Source organism: Aedes aegypti, chromosome 1, assembly GCF_002204515.2.
Source record: "Aedes aegypti strain LVP_AGWG chromosome 1, AaegL5.0 Primary Assembly, whole genome shotgun sequence".
Lineage (NCBI taxonomy): Eukaryota > Metazoa > Arthropoda > Insecta > Diptera > Culicidae > Aedes > Aedes aegypti.
Window position 1 is genome coordinate 157,045,965 of NC_035107.1, and position 18,563 is coordinate 157,064,527.

General features: G+C 37.6%; 1 protein-coding gene and 1 long non-coding RNA gene across 4 annotated transcripts in view; one reads left to right on the plus strand and one right to left on the minus strand.

Moving 5' to 3' along the window:
• The window catches only part of LOC5568544 (integrator complex subunit 7), a 112,118-nt gene extending 98,274 nt beyond the window's left edge, over positions 1-13,844 (minus strand). Inside the window, exons 1-2 of one of the 3 annotated variants that reach the window (XR_002501844.1) lie at positions 13,538-13,736; positions 13,347-13,476 (exon numbers count right to left, since the gene is read on the minus strand). Coding sequence is in view for 1 of the 3 variants with exons in the window: in XM_021851906.1 (XP_021707598.1) it covers positions 13,347-13,476; positions 13,538-13,628 (221 nt within the window). In the remaining 2 variants the exon portion in view is untranslated. Of the gene's footprint in view, positions 1-13,346; positions 13,477-13,537 lie in introns of all 3 variants that reach the window. The other 2 variants (XR_002501843.1, XM_021851906.1) reach the window with 2 other exon arrangements.
• A 33-nt stretch (positions 13,845-13,877) lies between these two features.
• LOC5568542 overlaps positions 13,878-18,563 on the plus strand; it is a 52,794-nt gene continuing 48,108 nt past the window's right edge. The window contains exon 1 of the long non-coding RNA XR_002501855.1: positions 13,878-14,089. This is a non-coding gene — a long non-coding RNA (uncharacterized LOC5568542). The remainder of the gene's footprint in view (positions 14,090-18,563) is intronic.

Here is an 18,563-nt window from a genome sequence, read left to right on the forward strand (position 1 = left end):
TGGTGATGTGCATGACGTGAAAGAGTTGAGTTGGGGTCCAGCCTTTGCATATCAAAACATCTCATCAGGTGTACGAGTTGCAGTTATGACACTCCGTAGTCACATACGGTCTTTTGTCACTGTACATGGTCAGGAAACTTTGATATCTTACCGAAATCAGCCTGCTTCTTGTAAACATTGCTCTCAGCCACAGCATCCCGGCAGTACATGTGTGCAATACAAGAAAGCAATAAAGCTACAGCAAACAACAGCAACCATCGGACCATGTGATAACAGCTCAACACGCAAACATGTAAGTGAATCGAATGAGCCGAACGCAAGCTATTCCAGTGTAGAGGAATCCAAACCATCGAGGAAGGCACCGAAAGAAACCACAACTACCGCCGCTGAGGGGAAAAAGCGAAAACAACAGAAGGGGCAGCAGCAAAGCATACGTCAAGCCGTGCGGGTACCGACGAATACACCAACGGAGGAAATGCAGCCGAGAAAGAAAAATGATCGCAACGAGAAAGTCGTTCACGAGGTTGAACAATCACACGTGGAGCAGGCAATAGATGTTGATAATGTTGAGATGAGCAGTGATTCGAATGAAGAACCAAGTACTGTAGATGAATGGATTATTTGGATGGAAGGAAGCATTGAAAAGGATAAATGTATGTTTAAAAAAATGTAGTAGTTAAGCAATATTGTAAAGAATTTAATTACAGACCCGAATGGTCATAACCGATTAAAGGGTCTTAAATAAAACAAACAAACAAACAAACTACTGTGCCGGAATCAGTTGGTCTGTAGCTTCTTTATCGATACAGATCTATTTTCAACTTATCTATATTTACATCTACTTTCACTCTCTCCTACTCTTTTACTCTAACACCGAGCCGGTAGGAGAGAGCTCTGCTGTTAGTGAGGCTAGCTGCCTGCGAAGAGGGTCAGTTTGTCTCAGTCACCATCTGATACTGACGGAGGATGGATGTGCTCCCCAAAGCACGGTCCTCCGTGAAGCGTCTTCTGGTGGCTGGACGGGTTTTTTTTGGGGGAGGGGCTGGGAATCGAACCCATGACCTTCCGCTTATGAAGCGAAAGCGTAACCTCAAGGCTACAGACCCCCCTAACAATAACATTGATATCAAACAATAACATTGGGAAATTTCTTATTAGGAACCCACCAAAGCCAGTGATGAACTTCTGGCAAATCGTAAGATACGCGTTGTCGAAACATCCAAGTGTCTTCGAAAAAGTGGCAGATTATTGTCTTAGCTAGTTGTATTCAGAGTTGCTTGTTGTCACTATCAACGCTTGAATTTTGCTGATTTGTACAGGCCGACTCCGATACAAGCGAATCATTCTAAATCGCATCAACATCATGCTGTCTACTTCATTACCAGTTCATTGATGGCGCTAGACTATGGATATCATTGATGGGTTAAGTTTAGCCTACCGTGATGAATCAAAATCCGGACGGGACCAATCTCCGGACATTCTGGTAAAATTCAATTATATCAATGTTCAATATCCCTTCAAAACGTAAAAATATTATTCTTACGATTAATGTTAACCTGAGACGAGACTCGCGGAGACGGTCTTCTTTTTCTGTGATTGCTGAGTTTTTTCTTATTCCACTCTGTGTTTAGATCAATCATGCGCAAGCCGTTCAAACTCTCACATGAACATCCCAGCAAAAAAACTAATGCGTTTGCATCACACCGAAGCATAAATAGCCTTTTGAGTGAAATTTCATGCCAGCAAACGTAGCAGACATTATGAATAACTAGTCTTGTGTTTAGATTTATCAGTATCTTTGGAAAATCTGCTCCACTGACTAAGGTTTTTATTAACAGTTTATTTTGAATACAATACTTTTCACTTTTTCAGCCATAAAAACGAAGGGCTGCATTTGAAGTTTCATGACAGCGGAATCTGGGCTGCATATGACGTTGATATTTTTTCTCTTCGCGAGTCTCTCTCAGATGTTAACTACTGATGACCATCCCAACTAACAATTTTAGCGCTATAAGCCAAGATTATTTGCTTTGTGCTGTATAACAGTTGAATTGAAGCAGCGAACGCAGCAAAAAATGAAAGCTGTCAAATATAGAACGATTAGCGTTAATACAGCTGTAACGCAAACGTTTTGCAGCTACAAATCTTAGCTGAATAAATTTCGTCAGTTATCGCTTTTGCTGCTTTCACTAAGCTGTAACTCAACACCGTTAAAGATAGCAACCTAATGATGTGGAATAAAACTCGCCATCATCAACCCGGCTGCTTCTATACAATATGATTTGTTATGCTGCTCAATATATGTTTAAAAGCGCTTTGTCGTTGGTTATACAGCGAGCATACAGCAGTATGCTGTAAAACAACAACTTGTGGCGCATCTACTCAGCTTGTTGGATGTAAACATTGCGTTTGACGTTTCGCACCCTTTTACAGCCTGATGAAGTGGTGTAAGCGCGGCAATGGCATCTTTTACGATCGTTATAAAATATTGTGTGAACCGTTTTCGATGTAGAACAAAACGGTGTGCTTTCTTTGCTTTTCGATATAGACTGTGGTGGCAACAAGGACAGCGTCGAGACTTGTGGATGCAGAGATCGTGAGTTCGATTCCAAGCGGTGGCAGGTAACGTTGGGAACATTAAATTCAGATACTTATGATATGAATTTCGGAAGCTGTGAAACGGCTTGAAAATAATATTTAATCGATAATACAGCGAAGCTGTATAATAATTATTCAACAGTTGCGAAATGGTTGAGAAAGCGCCTTCCGAGGATGTTACACAGCTACTTGTCGTAAAACTGTCGAGATAGAGCAATGATCGGTATGAATAAGAGCTGCCAATACAGCTTAAAAGTAGCTGAGTAGATTCGCCAGATTTGTTGGTAAAAGGATCGCATAGAAGCTTTCGTTCGTATGTACAGCGCCTTTACTCAGCATAAAGCCGTATAAAGAGGGCCTAGAGAATGTTTACATTTGCACTAAATGTTAGTTGGGATTGTAACGTGAATTGACATCAAGTTAGCCTTGCAAAACAACGGTAAAGACAAAAACAAAAGTCAGTTTAAGTCGGACGCGTTTATTTTCAAAATTAACGAAAACCGAAGGAATTCTACTCAATGCGCCATCGCAATTCGACTATTAATCAGGTGTTTTTTACGTGCTTATCATTTTTGATACATGTTCTGTTGGGATTTGTTTGTGTTTTTTGCTTGATAAATTCAATAGTTTTGAAGAGTTTACTGAAAATACACATAATTTAGTGCTAGAAGAAGACTATCCGGATACTTATACGTGTGGTTTTGAATCCGGACATAGTGCTTTAACATATTTTTTTTTCACAGTTCAACAAGAAAATATTACATTATAATTGTTCGAAGACCTGGAAAAAGTGGACAAAAGCTATATCACTGTGATTTTGAACAATATAAACTGAAAATTAGTGCAAATTATGTGTAAATGCTATGAAGAGTAATGCACACATCACAGTATATTTTGAAGACTTCAAAAACAACCTTTTACGATGTTTCAGGATCATCCAACAGAGAAAAAATATTATGTTTACAAATGTATCAATCTGTGTATCGTGATTTAAAGGTATGTTTTATGTTTTATGTGGAAAACAGCTGTGATTATTTAAATGTCCGGAATTTGATGCACCGATGTCCGGATTTTGATTCATATGTCCGGATTTGTGGACACGACATGGTGCAGAATTAACTTAGTTTTAACAGTATTTTCAATAAATTCATTGTAGTTTTTGTGAAAATTATCAAGTTCTATCCTAATAGCTATCGTCTAAAAGCATAACATAATAAAATAACGATTACTCAATTATATACAAGCATTTGAATATACGTGTCACCTTAGGCGTCCGGGTATTGATGCAGCACGGTATACACTTATAGTAGTTTACGGAACAAGTTGCAGAATGATGATTTTTACAGCATGAGTCGTAAATTTATCCTACGAGGCTTGCCGAGTAGGATAATTACGACGAGTGCTGTAAAAACCGAGTTCTGCAACAAGTTACGTACAAAATTTTTTCCAATTTCGTAGAAGACCACCTGAGGGTATCAGAAATTGTATCGGAATGCATTCACAATTTCTGAAAAACCGTTGTGTTATGATTCATTACGCAACTGTTTTGAGTTGCCTCTACAAATAAAAAAACACCAAATAATGTTACTGCTATCAAAAATAAACGTTCAATGTCACAAATCAATGTACAACAAGAAGAAAGAAGTAATGATTATTTAAAAAAATTCCCGCAAAATCTGAGCTGCATTTTTTTGACCATCCGTTTTAATTCTTAGTGATATTAGGGGAAGACTGGGTAAGACCGCTCGCCTAAGCAATTAAATTCATATGTCAAAATCAAAAATTAATAAATCCTTTTTCGACGCAGCATGTCGTTTTTTGAAGCCTTATGCATGATCAAAAAATATCACAGGTGTTGTATTTGTGAAAAAATATTTATTTCTTGGTGCTTGAAAATGTGATGTCTTATCACGATTATTTTTAGCGACGGGGTAAAACCGCCCACCCACGGGGTAAAAGCGACCATCACAGTTTTCGTACACCATTTTGCGAAAAAATATATCAGTTCCCTATGATTCTAAAATGTATAATGTTTTATATTGCTGTTTGCGTTTGACGAGCAAATTCAGTCTAACTGAGCTTCAAACACAAAGTAACCAAAGGATACTTAGCAACCATGATGCATATCAACGCCAACTTAGCAAAGAAAATCAAATTTTAACTTCGCTTTCCTTGTTGAAAATCTTACCGCATTTGGTGTTCCCGCATTTGATATTTGCATTATAAACGCACACAGCAATAAATTCTATATTGATTAACTGGGATATTGAAACATTTTTAGGGTCAATTAGTTTAAAAAAAAAACTTAGATGTTTGCTTATTTTCACCTTGAGATACCCATATTTTGGAAAAATATACGGATTTGGCTTGAATTTATAACAAAATTGATTTCATTTTACTTGAATAGTAATGTAAATCGTAGTTACAACTTTTAAAATGGTTTAGACATTTTATTTAGTATAAATTAGGGGTGGCGGTCTTATCCCATCAACAGTGGTCGGTTTTACCCCGTTTGCGCAATTTTCACAACTATGGCCTCTTTTCAAAGCTAAATAATGTCGACTCTCCACAACTCGATGTTCTAGGGAAAGTGTACTAGTTATGGCCATAGTGGTTCCCTATTTGGCCATATGTGAAATTTTGATAACTTTCACATTTTAGATCTTTTTGGATGTTTTAACATCAAGATATATCTTAAATCTAACTACTACAACACACAAAAGCTTTCAAAATTTTAAGACATTAAAGTAATTACGTATGGCGAAATAGGGAACCACTATGTCCATAGCTGGTACACCTACCCTATAAGTCGATATATTCTATAACTCGATGGATTTTTCGGTCCCTTCAAATTCCCATACATCGTGCTCTCCATAAGTCGATATCTCTATAACTCGATATCTCCACTAGTCGATGTCACGTGTGAGGCAAATTTCCCGATATCTATCTAAATATTCTGTTTATACAGGGAAACACATGCATTTTGCAATGGAAGTTAAAAAACACATAAAAATAAATATATAAATTTTCAGTAAAAAGTAAGTGATTTCTCAAGGATTTTAAAAATAGCGTTTAAATATGATTTTTCAAAATACTATAAGCAAAATAATATTGCTTTCTTACAGAAGTGATCTTTAAAATATTGGAAATACAGAAATTTGATACTATGATTTTATGATTTGTTGTGTTCTATAACTCGATGATTCTATAAGTCGATGGTCCCTTGAATATCGAGTTATGAAGAGTCGACTGTATTTACAATTCATATTTCACTTCACTGAAGCATATTTCACATTTCTGTTGTTGCATAGACAGGTAATTTTTTATGTTTTTACAAAAACATCCCTTCCGAAATGCTTAAGTGAGCATCTATTAAATTTAGATCAAATTCAATATCGACAAGCAGAAACTTTGTTTTTGATATTTGTTATGAAAAATTCAAAGTAAATACATATCATCCTAAATGGTTCGGAATGTCAAAAATCTTGTTTTTATGGAAAGTGCTTGGTGAACTTTTAAGAAAACCGCCATTTTCATGCCAAACTGAAGGTGGTCCGTCTTACCCCGTCTTCCCCTACAGAAAATCCCGCAGAAATAAAATCGATAATTGTATCCCCATTGTATCGATTGTATTTTCATCGGAATCATCAATTGGTAGAATCATTGAAAAAAAAAATGCTGTTTGCGTTTGACGTTAACTGGACTTCAAATGCGGTAACACAAAGTAATCAAAGGGTACTTAGCAACCATGAGCCATATCATCGCCACACGGTGCCCCGACAGACCGTTATTATCCAAAAAAATGGTCCATCAAATCTGAGCACAGGGATTTATTCCTGCGGTCATTCTGCACCTCTGGGCCAAATTTTAAAAAAATCCCTAGGAGGAATCTCAAGAAATCTTGATTTGAAGTTTTTTACTTAAAATTTTGCATATTTTTGAAAAAAAAAAAACTTACAAAAACGCTCAAAAAGTTGGCCAAACTTTTCTCAACTGGTATATAATTGATACCGTTGTTATAATTAGAAATATTCACAACTGACTCAAATTACCAGAGTGGCTTAAATATGTGTTTACATGGGTTAAACCAGTAAGCTTAGATTAATAGAATGAAATCTAAAAAATAAATTTTAATATAATATTGATGGTATGTTCGATGAACGTAAAACATTCAATGCTAAATGTTATTTATTTAAAGCTATTTTTTTGGCTTTCACACTACGTGACCAGCCCAATAAAGTCTGCCGTATTCATTTTACTTAACAAAATTTGTTTCTTTATAATCTGGTACTACTTTTCATGTTACGTTAGTTAGTTTTAGTTTTCCACCGAGTATTGTCCTCAGCATTTAACGTAAAACTTATCATGTTCTCAGCCACAACAGGATTTTAACTACACGGAAAACATGATTGTCATATGTCACAAGTGTTCGAAGATTAACAAATTCTTTAACAATTTCAAAAAAAATCCCCAAAAAGGACTACTTAACTATCAACATAATGTATAATATTGGTCCCAAAATGCTGCCTTGGGGAACACCAGTTCTTACAGGAAGTCTTTCAGATCTGGAGTTCTGATAATTAACCTGAAGTGTACGATTTGACAGATAACTTTGAATTATTCTAACAATGTATGTTGGAAAATTAAAGTTTTTTTTAATTTTACGATCAAACCTTCATGCCAAAAACTGTCGAATGCTTTTTTCTATTTCTAGAAGAGCAAGACCAGTAGAACAGCCTTCAGATTTGTTGAAACGTATCAAATTTGTTAAACGTAAAAGTTGATGAGTGGTCGAATGTCCATGGCGGAATCCGAATTGGCAAAAATTGAATTTTCGTTGACGTGGACCATCATTCTGTTCAAAATGACCTTTTCTAAAAGTTTACTGATGGAGGAAAGCAAACTTATTGGACGATAGCTAGAAGCTTCTGCAGGATTTTTGTCTGGTTTTAAAATTGGAACAACCTTAGCATTTTTCCATTTGTCAGGAAAATATGCTAATTGAAAACATTTGTTAAATACAGTCAACTCTCCATAACTCGATATTCAAGGGACCATCGAGTTAGGGAGGTATCGAGTTACAGAACACAAAACCAGTGCAACTGCGATTCAAGGGACCATCGAGTTAGCCATGAAAACCATCTTTCAGTAGGGTTCTCTAACTCGATATCGAGATACGGAATATCGAGTTAGGGAGAGTTAACTGTATATCAACTAAGGAAGATAAGCTACTTTCTGGAAGTTTCTTGATGAGGATGTAGAAAATTCCATCATCGCCAGGAGCTTTCATATTTTTGATTTTTTTAATAATAGTTCTCACTTCTTCCAAATCAGTCTCCCAGGAATTTTCGAAAACGTTCTCTTGATTGAGAAGATTTTCGAAGTCCTGAGTAGCTTGATTTTCAATTAGATTAGTAAGTCCTAAATTAAAATTGTGCGCGCTTTCAAACTGCATAGCAAGTTTTCGAGCTTTTTCGCAATTAGTTAGTAATACAGTCGACTCTCCGTAACTCGATATTCAAGGGACCATTGACTTATAGAATTATCGAGTTATAGAATGTATCGAAACAAAAAATCGCAAAATCGAAGGAACAAATTTCTGTATTTCTAACATATAAGTGATTACCTCTGTAAGAAAGTAATATTATTTTGTTGATTGTACTTTACAAACTATTATTTCTCGCGCTTAGTATCATACAGGCGTATCTGCAGTGATCGATTTCTCTTCGTCGACTTTCTCTTTGGTTCACTACTGGAAATTAAATCCATTTTCGGAACATTTTACGATGCAGTATGACGAAGGACGACGAGCACTTTCTATTGAGCCAAAAATATTAGTCGACAACATTCTCCCGGCCAAGTAATTAGCCAAAGAGAAAATCTATGAAGAGAAATCGATCACTGCAGTTACGTCCATATGATACTAAACGCGAGATTTGAAAACTTTTTTCGAAATGCTCGAAAAATCACGTTATTTTAACTGACAATATTTATTTTTATTTTCATGTTTTTCAACTTTAATAACAGCTTGCAAGTATTTTTTCATCTCCAAACAAGAATTAAACCACGTTTCACCAAATAAGAAAGATTTTAAAATAGACATCGAGTTATGGAGAGAAATTTCCCTCTCACGTGACATCGAATAGTGGAGATATCGAGTTATAGAAATATCGACTTATGGAGAGCACGATGTATGGAAATTTGAAGGGACCAAAAAATCCATCGAGTTATGGAGTATATCGAGTTATAGAACATCGAGTTGTGGAGAGTCGACTGTAATTTGTTTTCCTCTTTCAATGCCGGTATTGGCTTCCGAGGGTTTTTTTTTTTCAAAATTTTAGATAATTTCCAAAAGGTAAGCCCTGAGAGCAAAGGTCCAATTCAGAAATCTTATTTTCAAAATGTTTGTGTCCTAATAATGTGCAAAACGTTTCTTGATTTCTCTCTGCAAGTCCTGCCATATAATTTTCATAGCAGGATCACGTTTTAAGGCGGATCAAGAGTTTAAGATCATCGTCTATAATCACGGATTCAAATTTTACTTCACATTCTGGAATTGCAATGCTCCTGGCTTCAACAATAGAATTTGTTAAAGTTTCAAGTGCATTGTCAATGTAAAGAAATGTTAACATCAAGATAAGAGTCAATATATGTTTCATATATATTCCAGTCGGCTCGAAAATAATTGAAAGTGGAGCTGATAGGATTGAGAATCGCTTCATGGGATATTTGAAACGTAACAGGGACATGATCAGACTCAACATCAGCATGAGTAACTTATTGGTTACAAAGATGACTAGAATCAGTTAAGACCAAATCAATCGTAGAAGGATTTCTAAAAGAGAAAAACATGTAGAGCTATCAGGGTATTGAATTGAGAAATATCCTGAAGAGCACTCATCAAATAAAATTCTGCCGTTGGAATTACTTTGAGAATTATTCCATGACCGATGTTTGGCATTGAAGTCACTAATGACAAAAAAATTTGACTTATTGCGATTCAATTTTCGCAAGTCAGTTTGGACCAAATTAACTTGCTGTCCAGAGCATTGAAAAGGCAAATAGGCAGCTATGAAAGTATATTTACCAAGCTGTGTCTCAACAGAAACACCTGAAGTTTCAAAAACTTTAGTTTCTAATGACGAAAACAGTTGATGTTTTATACGCCTATGAATGATGATTGCAACTCCCCCACATGCCCCATCAAGTCGATCATTACGATAAACAAAAAAGTTAGGATCTCTTTTGAGTTTGGATCCAGGCTTTAAATATGTTTCAGTAATAACTGCTATATGCACGTTATTAGCTGTAAGAAAATTAAAACAGCTCGTCCTCTTTACCATTCATGAAACGAGCGTTCCAATATAAAATATTTAAATTATTATTTGGATCCATTAGAAAAACGTAATCCAATAACAATTTGATTAGGCGCCATCCATAAATTACGTAACGCTCTAGAGGGAGGGGGGATCATTAGATTTAAGATTCTACCCCATCACCCCGAATCCCATTACCCCGAATGCCATTAACCCGAACTTCATCACCCCGAATGACCCATCACCCCGAATGACATTACCCCGAATTCCAATATCATAGGGAAATGTCATCAATATCATCATGTCAAGATAATTGTAAATTCGGGGAAATAGCATTCGGAATGATGGAATTCGGGGTAATGGTATATTCGGGGTTATGGAATTCAGGGTGATGGCATTCGGGGAAATGGCATTCGGGGTAATGGGGTAGAATCTAGATTTAACTATTCAGTTAGAAAATTAAAATCAGAGGCAGACATATCACTTGAAGTGGGTACATTTAATGATTTTCCGTTAGAAATTTCGGTAGACGAGGAGGCGGAGTAGATGTTACCTGTGGCGGCAGGGTTTTTTTCCATTTGATTTGAAACAAGTAGAATGGGTACTCATAGTACGAATAGGGGATGAGTTCAAATTACCTGCTACGATATCGGCAAAGGATTTTCGTGAATAGATACATTCGAAATTAAAAGATTCGAACAGCTACCCGTCGGATTAAAATTAGTTTGTGAATGAGCAGGATTATGATCCACCTGATGGGTATGATTCCTAATCAAGCGATCGTTAACTGAAAAATGAGCATTGTTCGATACTCTATCAGGCAAATTCCAGAAACGACCGTTATCGTAACGGATATTATCTTTTATCTGCCTGGCACGAGCCTCGACGACTCTCCTTCGCGAAGGGCAAGTCCAAAAATTTGACTTATGATTGCCCCCGCAATTCGAGCATACAAACTTGGTGGTAAGGGGGGTCTGTAGCCTTGAGGTTACGCTTTCGCTTCATAAGCGGAAGATCATGGGTTCGATTCCCAGCCCCTCCACAAAAAACCCGTCCAGCCACCAGAAGATGCCTCACGGAGGACTGTGGTTTGGGGAGCACATCCATCCTCCGTCAGTATCAGATGGTGACTGAGACAAACTGACCCTCTTCGCGGGCAGCTAGCCTCACTAACAGCAGAGCTCTCTCCTACCTGCTCGATGTGAGAGTAAAAGAGTAGGAGAGAGTGAAAGTAGGATGTAAATATAGATAAGTTGAAAATAGATCTGTATCGGTAAAGAAGAAGCTACAGATCAACTGATTCCGGCACAGTAGTGGCTACGAGCACAGAGTGCCTTTAAAAAAAAGGGAAAAAAAAACTTGGTGGTATCTTCCGTCACTGGACAGACGTCCTTAGCGTGAGAAGAACCTCCGCAAATCATGCATTTAGCATCCATGCGGCAATTTTTTGTACCATGACCCCACTTTTGGCACCGACGACACTGAGAGGGTTCTGGTAATTTCCTTCAGTTTTCTGGAAATGTTCCCATGTCATACGGACATGGAACATAAGTTTTGCTTTTTCTAAAGCTATAATATTATTTAGTTCTTTTTTGTTAACTGCCGTGAATCGCAAGTCAGTCCCATCTGCATTTTCGTCAAAATTGAGTTAAGGTCGGTTTTCAACATATTTTCCAATGCTCTTCCAGCTGCACTAATGAGATATTATGATTTGTTCGGAAAAATTAGGAAAAAATAGCAAGTCAAATTGTCCCATAATGAAAAGTAACCGCATATCAGTCCCACTACAGATTTCCGCACCGTGTCACACAAAAATGAACCGTCTTCTGATCATCTCTATATTTTTCTCGGAAGGATATCGTAGTGAAAAGCAAATCCTGAAAGTTTCATGAAGATTTGAAAATGTTCCAATCCTCTGGAATTTTTTGAATATTCGTATGAAAAACAAGTTTGGAAACTTCACAGCCCATTTTCTCAATGCCTACTTTTTACAGATGGGACTGACTTGCGATTCACGGCAGTTAAAGTGAACTAAATAATATTCTAGAGAAAGCCCTTTCCGAACAATGCCAGATTGGGTTCTCTTTTTCATAATGATTACTTGGACTGGGGAAAATCCAAGTAAATCATTTATTCCATTTTTGATCTCTTCAGGTGACTTATAGTCACTTGAGAGACCTTCCAAGACGACTTTGAACAAACGTTCAGTTTTGTCGTCATAAGTAAAAAAATTGTGCTTCTTCTCTTCAAGATGTTTGAGAAGAAGTTCGCGATATTTAAGAGTTTCCGGCAAAACGCGACAGTCTCCTTTCTTTGCGATTTGTAAGGAAACCTTGATTCCCCTAATGGAGTTCAAGATCTCCTGTTTAAATCCCCCAAATTCGGAACAACTGACCACGATAGGCGGCACTCTTTGCTTCCTCATTTGAATCAAAGAGCCTGGACTAGAGGCTGCTTCGATTTTGTGTTCGGAAAATTTGTCTAAAGCATCGAACTGATTGCTCATTACGATACTATTATCAACATTATTCATTTCACACTTGGAAGAAAGTTCGCATTCCGGAGAAACGTCCTTTCTTCCATTCTTGCCACGTGTAGTGACAGTTTCAAATCCCACTCTTTTGGAAGGAAGTTGTGAATTCAGAAATTCACCCTTCCTTTTATTTGTAGTTGCAACCATGTAAAACGAAAGAAGACGTGACCTCCTAAGATGTTTTTCCCAAGACCAAGAAGGATTACCACCGCTAGCTTTCGCCAACGGAAAAAATAGTACTGAAAAGTACTGTTTTAGTAGCACTGATAAGTACCGTTTTCAATTTTAGCACTGAAAAGCACTGCTTTTGTAGCACTGAAAAGCACTGAAAAGTACTGTTTTATTGCTTTAGGTAGTTTTTTTTTTTTTGGATAAAGGTCTGTTTATTCGATTGAAAAAACTTAATTTGGACAAATTTTACTAGAATATCGAATTTTTAATTTGACAAGTATTTCCAACGGGATGATATCAGGTAGTCATGATAGTTAATAGATTACCATTATCAAGCGATTTGGGACGTATTTGAGGTTTTGACCGACCTTTGTATGAAGGTCCGCCACATCCGGTCAAATAATTCCCTTAGTTTTTTGAGCGAAACAGCATACTTAGCTTAAGGAAACAAATTCTGGAATCCGTGAATTAATTTGTTTGAGTGTACCGTTCGATTTAAGCAAGATTTATGTTAACACCATGCCGGCTGATTTTTATTATCAACAATTAATACAATTTAATCAAAACTATGGTTGTAGGATGTCTTTGTAATTCAGTTCATAATAAATTGTATCGAAGAAAACGAACCATGAGAAGACTGTTCGATTTTGGCAACCTTTAATTGTTGGACGTGTTGCCAAAATCGAACGGACACTGTTGTAGTAGGATATCGCAATGGCAAAACTCACCCGATGCGGAAAAACTCCGCCAGCTTCAGGAAGGAGGAGTTTATAAGAATGGGAAATGGATACTTCTCGAACAGTTTCGGGAATCGGATGATCGCTTCGCACTGTTCGCCGGTTTTCGTCGATCTCAGACCTGTAAAATTAAATAAGCGGTATTCCTCCCTTCGTTCAGCGCTAGGTACGAAACTGTTTACCTTTGTCAAGCTCAATCAAGACCGAATTTGCGTCCTGATCGGTTTCATTCAGGAAGTTCTCGTTGAATATGTTTGTTCGCATTCCCATCATGTTGATTTGATAATTTGGGTCGTTTTCTGTTCACTAAACTTGAAAGATTGGGAATCAATTCCGAGAAGCTGCTCCGGAAGTTTTGATTTCACGTCGTTTCGTTTGCCCGCTGCTGTTTTGGTTTGTTCCGGTTTGACAGTTGGTACACTTAAATGGATTAAGCAAAATGTAGGTAAAACGCTGCATGTTTTCAACTTGAGGGTTTGCATAACGGCCAGCTCTATTATGCTATAATCTTTTTTGACGTTTTTTATAACCAAAACAAACATCCAGATCCAGTCCTTTGCGAGTCCTTCCAGCAGTTCCGGCAGCAGGCTATCGGCTTCCCAAGTGCAGCGGAAAGCTTCTCCGGACTCCGGACGGTTTTCCGACTTTTTGGGTTAATCCTGCTTCATTCATTATTGGTATCGCGGGATCCTCTGGAGAACAGTCACACCGATTGCGAAAAAATTGCAAAACAGGTAAGCCGTGTTGCGTCAGAATTCCTACACCGTAGATTAAAATTTGATACCTACTGCTGCCTGCGGATTATAATTTGAGCAATTAGAAGAACTTCTTTACTCTTGAAGATTTGAAATCGAATGACAGTGAAAAATGATAAATTTTAAACTAGATTGCTACGATCAAAAAATAGTTTTCCACGGGTTGCTCGAGCATTTCCCGATCGGTTGTCATTTCAGGGCTGGTAGCGATAGTCCATTTTACAAAACGACAACACTGATGATATTGCTGTCATTTTCACACGTTGTCTAAGCCAGGATTAGGTAGACATTAAATTTTGTTCCAATGTTTCAACATTGGATATTCTATGTAATTCATTAGTACACCACTTAGTACTAGACCAGGGAGGGAGCTTCAGAATCTTTTCGAAATTTGGTTGGCCTCAAAATTTCTTTGAATATCGAAAGCTTGTTCTTAAGACAAACTTTTGATTTTCTATAGTGGTTTCTGCGCTCGTGTACATACACATTACATGTCACCAACACTACTTAAAAATTGCTGGTGGAAAATATAAACAAAGATCAGCTGTTCCCAGCAAAATCAAATGGCAGTATTTTCAACCAGCAAAATTGCGCATGTGTTCGTGACACCGCTCGGCGTGAGTTCTATTAAGGCCGCACGGGACGTCACTATAGAGCGCTGCATATGATGAGCCTAACCTCACTTATTTGACAGCTGCTGGTCCTGTTGTTTACGTTTCGGACTTAGTCGTTTTTTCCATCATTTTTTCATCTTCGCATTTCTATCACCAGCATGCTGATGGTAACGATTTTCCACGGTAGGAAGATAGAATAATACGATCCGTGGGTATCTGCAGTGGATTTGACCTCTCCTCGCAGCAAACTTTCACGAAATTAAGAATGATTCGAAAAAAATACTAAGTCCAAACTGTAAACAACAGGACCAGTACCTGTCAAAATTGATGCGTGACGTCACAGTGCAGTGGAGTATAATCACCCTATCCAGGGGTTTTCAGCCGTTTTGGCTCGCGGAGCACTTTTTAAATAAAAAAATATTACGCGGAGCACCTGCTTTTCATCACCCCTGAGTTTGAAATCTGGACCTTTTACATGTCTGAATCGACGCTATAATTAAAAAAACAATCGCGAATTAAGATTTGTCTCAAATTTTCAAGAACACAAGTCTTAAGAATCACAAACAAATTAATCTGAAAACTAGATTTATTGGTCACTAGATGTTGGTGACTTATCGATCAAGCTTTTATCTAAAACAGATGTTCGGTTCCTCAGTTTTATGCTCAAGAAAATTTGAGGTTTGACTTCTAATCATCTTTACCTTAATTTTGAATTTTATTAAGTTTGAATTCTTAAGGCTGATACAAATATTAAATTGTATCAGCCTAATTAAGATTTGTTTTATTTGGTTGAGATTTTTATTTACTTCGGCATTAAACTGTGTCAATTAAGCATCTAAGGGCCGATTTCTTCACCATGGCTTAAGGTGATTATAGAACGAAGCCACACCTCAAATTTTCAAGAGCACAAGACTTGAGAACCAAACAGCGCTCCGCGTTGAAAATTTGACCAATTCTCGCGCAACTTTTCAAAACGACCTATCTAACAATTCACACATTTCGAGAAAATCGAGCTTGAAGGTTGTGAAAATATATTTTGAAACTGTATCAAACTGAAACAATTTTTCCCCACTGTGTTGCTTGCAGAGGGAAGCAGCGTAATAGAGTTCAACGTAAGAGTTGACATTTTGACGATTTATTTGGAAATTACACTAAAATTTATAAAAACATCAGATAGGACGTTTTGACCAAAACTATGTACATAGGATGAATCACATAGGTCGTTTTGTTTCAACAATTGTTACATTGGACATTCACTTTGGTCATTTTGTTTCGGTTATAGTAACATAACACATTTTGAATTGTGCACACAGCAAGCTTATTTTATTGCATTTTGTATCCACGTGCGCAATCATTCAAGTTGAAGTGCTCATTTTGTTACGGTGTGCCAATCGGAGACACCAGCTGTGCTTTGTTTTGATTCATCCGATCCCACGTCACTTTTTCCCCTCCGTCTATGTGTCCTATGTAACAACAGAAGGAGGGGAAACTTTGAGCTGTATGTAGGACATTTTGCTCTCTCACTGATTCTCCCTAAATCTTCCCCCCGTTTTTATTAAGGTTTCGCCTACATGATCATGTGTGAGTTTCCCACTGCATGACGTGGTGGTGGTGACGGCTGTGTTGCAATCAGCACCAGCCGTCGGTGGAAACAAGAAATTGCAGTGGGGAATGATGACGATGACGACGCCGTCCATCTTAATGTAGGAACTTGAGAAAGGAGCCAGCGCCTAACAAATACATACAGCTTCTCCTCTCTTCGGTGATTGATCGCTCTTCAAATATGTGTGAGCAAGTCACGCATGCACGTTGCTCGTGTTGCTGCCGCGCCGGGAAGCATATGTATATGCTTGATCGACCATGAATCTGAATCTGATTGATACAATGACATCATGATGCTCAATCTTGTGCTCAATATCATTACCCTACATGCACGCAATGCGCTAATAATATGAAAAGAGAAGTTGCAGCTGATCCAATCCAGCGAAACGGTAAAACATGGTTTGGCAAAAAATACAGTTTTGTGTGCCTCATCTCTTTTTGTCACTTGAGCGTTTTCAATTTTGCGATGCAGTGCGACTCTGAAAATATCGACTGAAATGATTGAGAAGCAGTAATTGTAACATTCTATACTTCTAAGTAGTGACTCAGACACGCTTCTACAAAGCATTCTACCGTTTAAACTCCATTCCAAAGCTTTATTCAGGAACGTCCAATGTAACATGGGAATCGTGTTTATTCATAAATGTTACATAGGGCATATGGTTGGTTCTTTGATCGAAGGTCCAATGTAACAATTGATTAAAAGCGATGCAATTTTAAACATTGGTCATTTTGTTAAGCTTTCAATAGATTAATTTATTGTTAATATATCAGAACGAGTGTTCTAGTGTGCTACTGAGTGGTGCAACGCAAATGATTAAATATAAAATTATATATACTATAAAATTAAATGTTTTATAGAATTTGGTATCGACTACCGTTAGAATTTTGTATCAACATGCTCAATCATTCAAATTGAATTGCACATTTTGTTGCGGTGTGATAATCGCAGACACCAGTTGATGGGCTTTGTTTTGTTTCACTCGATACTTCGGCGTCGCTATTTCCTCTCCGTCTATGTGTACTAAGTAGCAACAGAAAGAGGGGAAACGTTGAGCTGTATATAGGACTTTTGCTCTCTCGCTGATTCCTCCTCAATCTTCCCCCAGTTTGAACGCGTGATTCACTCACACTTGCTCGGTAGTTTCCTACTGCTGCTCTTACGGTGCGGCCATAGTAACGCGTCCGCGTCCGCGAACGCGATGCGATCAAAGGATTTCCTGTTGTTGATATTCTGCTTTGCGGGCTCGCACACGCGCACGCATCGCTCGACGCGTTTACTATGGCAGCGCCCTTAGGCTGATGACACTCTGAAGGAGAAGAGAAGTGAAGTGAAGTGTTGGCGAAAAGAGAAGAGAAGAGTTCAAAATGGTATGGCATACTGGGAGAGGTTTCGAAAGAGTTCCAATGCGCTCCGTGTTTTCATTGATTTTGTGCTTCAGCAACAGCATGCTGCCAGAGTCGATGAATGGAGAGTTGCGCGAAGACTGAAACCAAGTCTACCTATTGAACCGTCAAATCGTCAACCTATCGAGCAAAATAAACAAACACGTTTATGGGCGAGAGAAGTATTGTTAACGTGACGAAATAAAAAAAAATATTGCTACAGATTAAGTTACGGTGTAATACGATGATGTAACAAAATAATTGCTCTTTAGGGCCTATAATTTGTGAATGAACCCCCTTCTTGTTACATGTAATGTAACGGTAATGTAAGTAATCTCCCTCCATCAGTGGAAATATATAGCTCCGTTTCATAGTTGAAATGCAACTGAAATTTAATAAACTATACAAAATTGGATAATTTGAAAACTATATATTGGTCAGTGGCGATACCCTAACCTAAAATCTACCTGTTCCACGATTAAAAATTCTGGATTTTCAACAACAAATTAGCATCTAACAAATAGAGCTTTATTAGAAAGGAAGATTACAACCATTTACTTTGTGTTTTATAAACTAAATTTGCCGAATTATCCATTTTTAGATTCGTAGAACAGGTAAAAAGTGAGGTTACGAGTCGCCTCTGATATTAGTTATTCAACCCAGATTTACGCTACAGATGCGACTGTTTTCGGTCAATTCCCAGAGGGCAAACGGCTAAGAGAAATTCATTGTTTTTTCAGTTGCTCGTCGCGCGGAAACCGAAAAAGATCAAAATTTCGAGTTCATGCTGTGTGTCGTATGTGTTGTTGAAATTCTCTATGAAACATTTCATTGTTATTACTTTATAATTA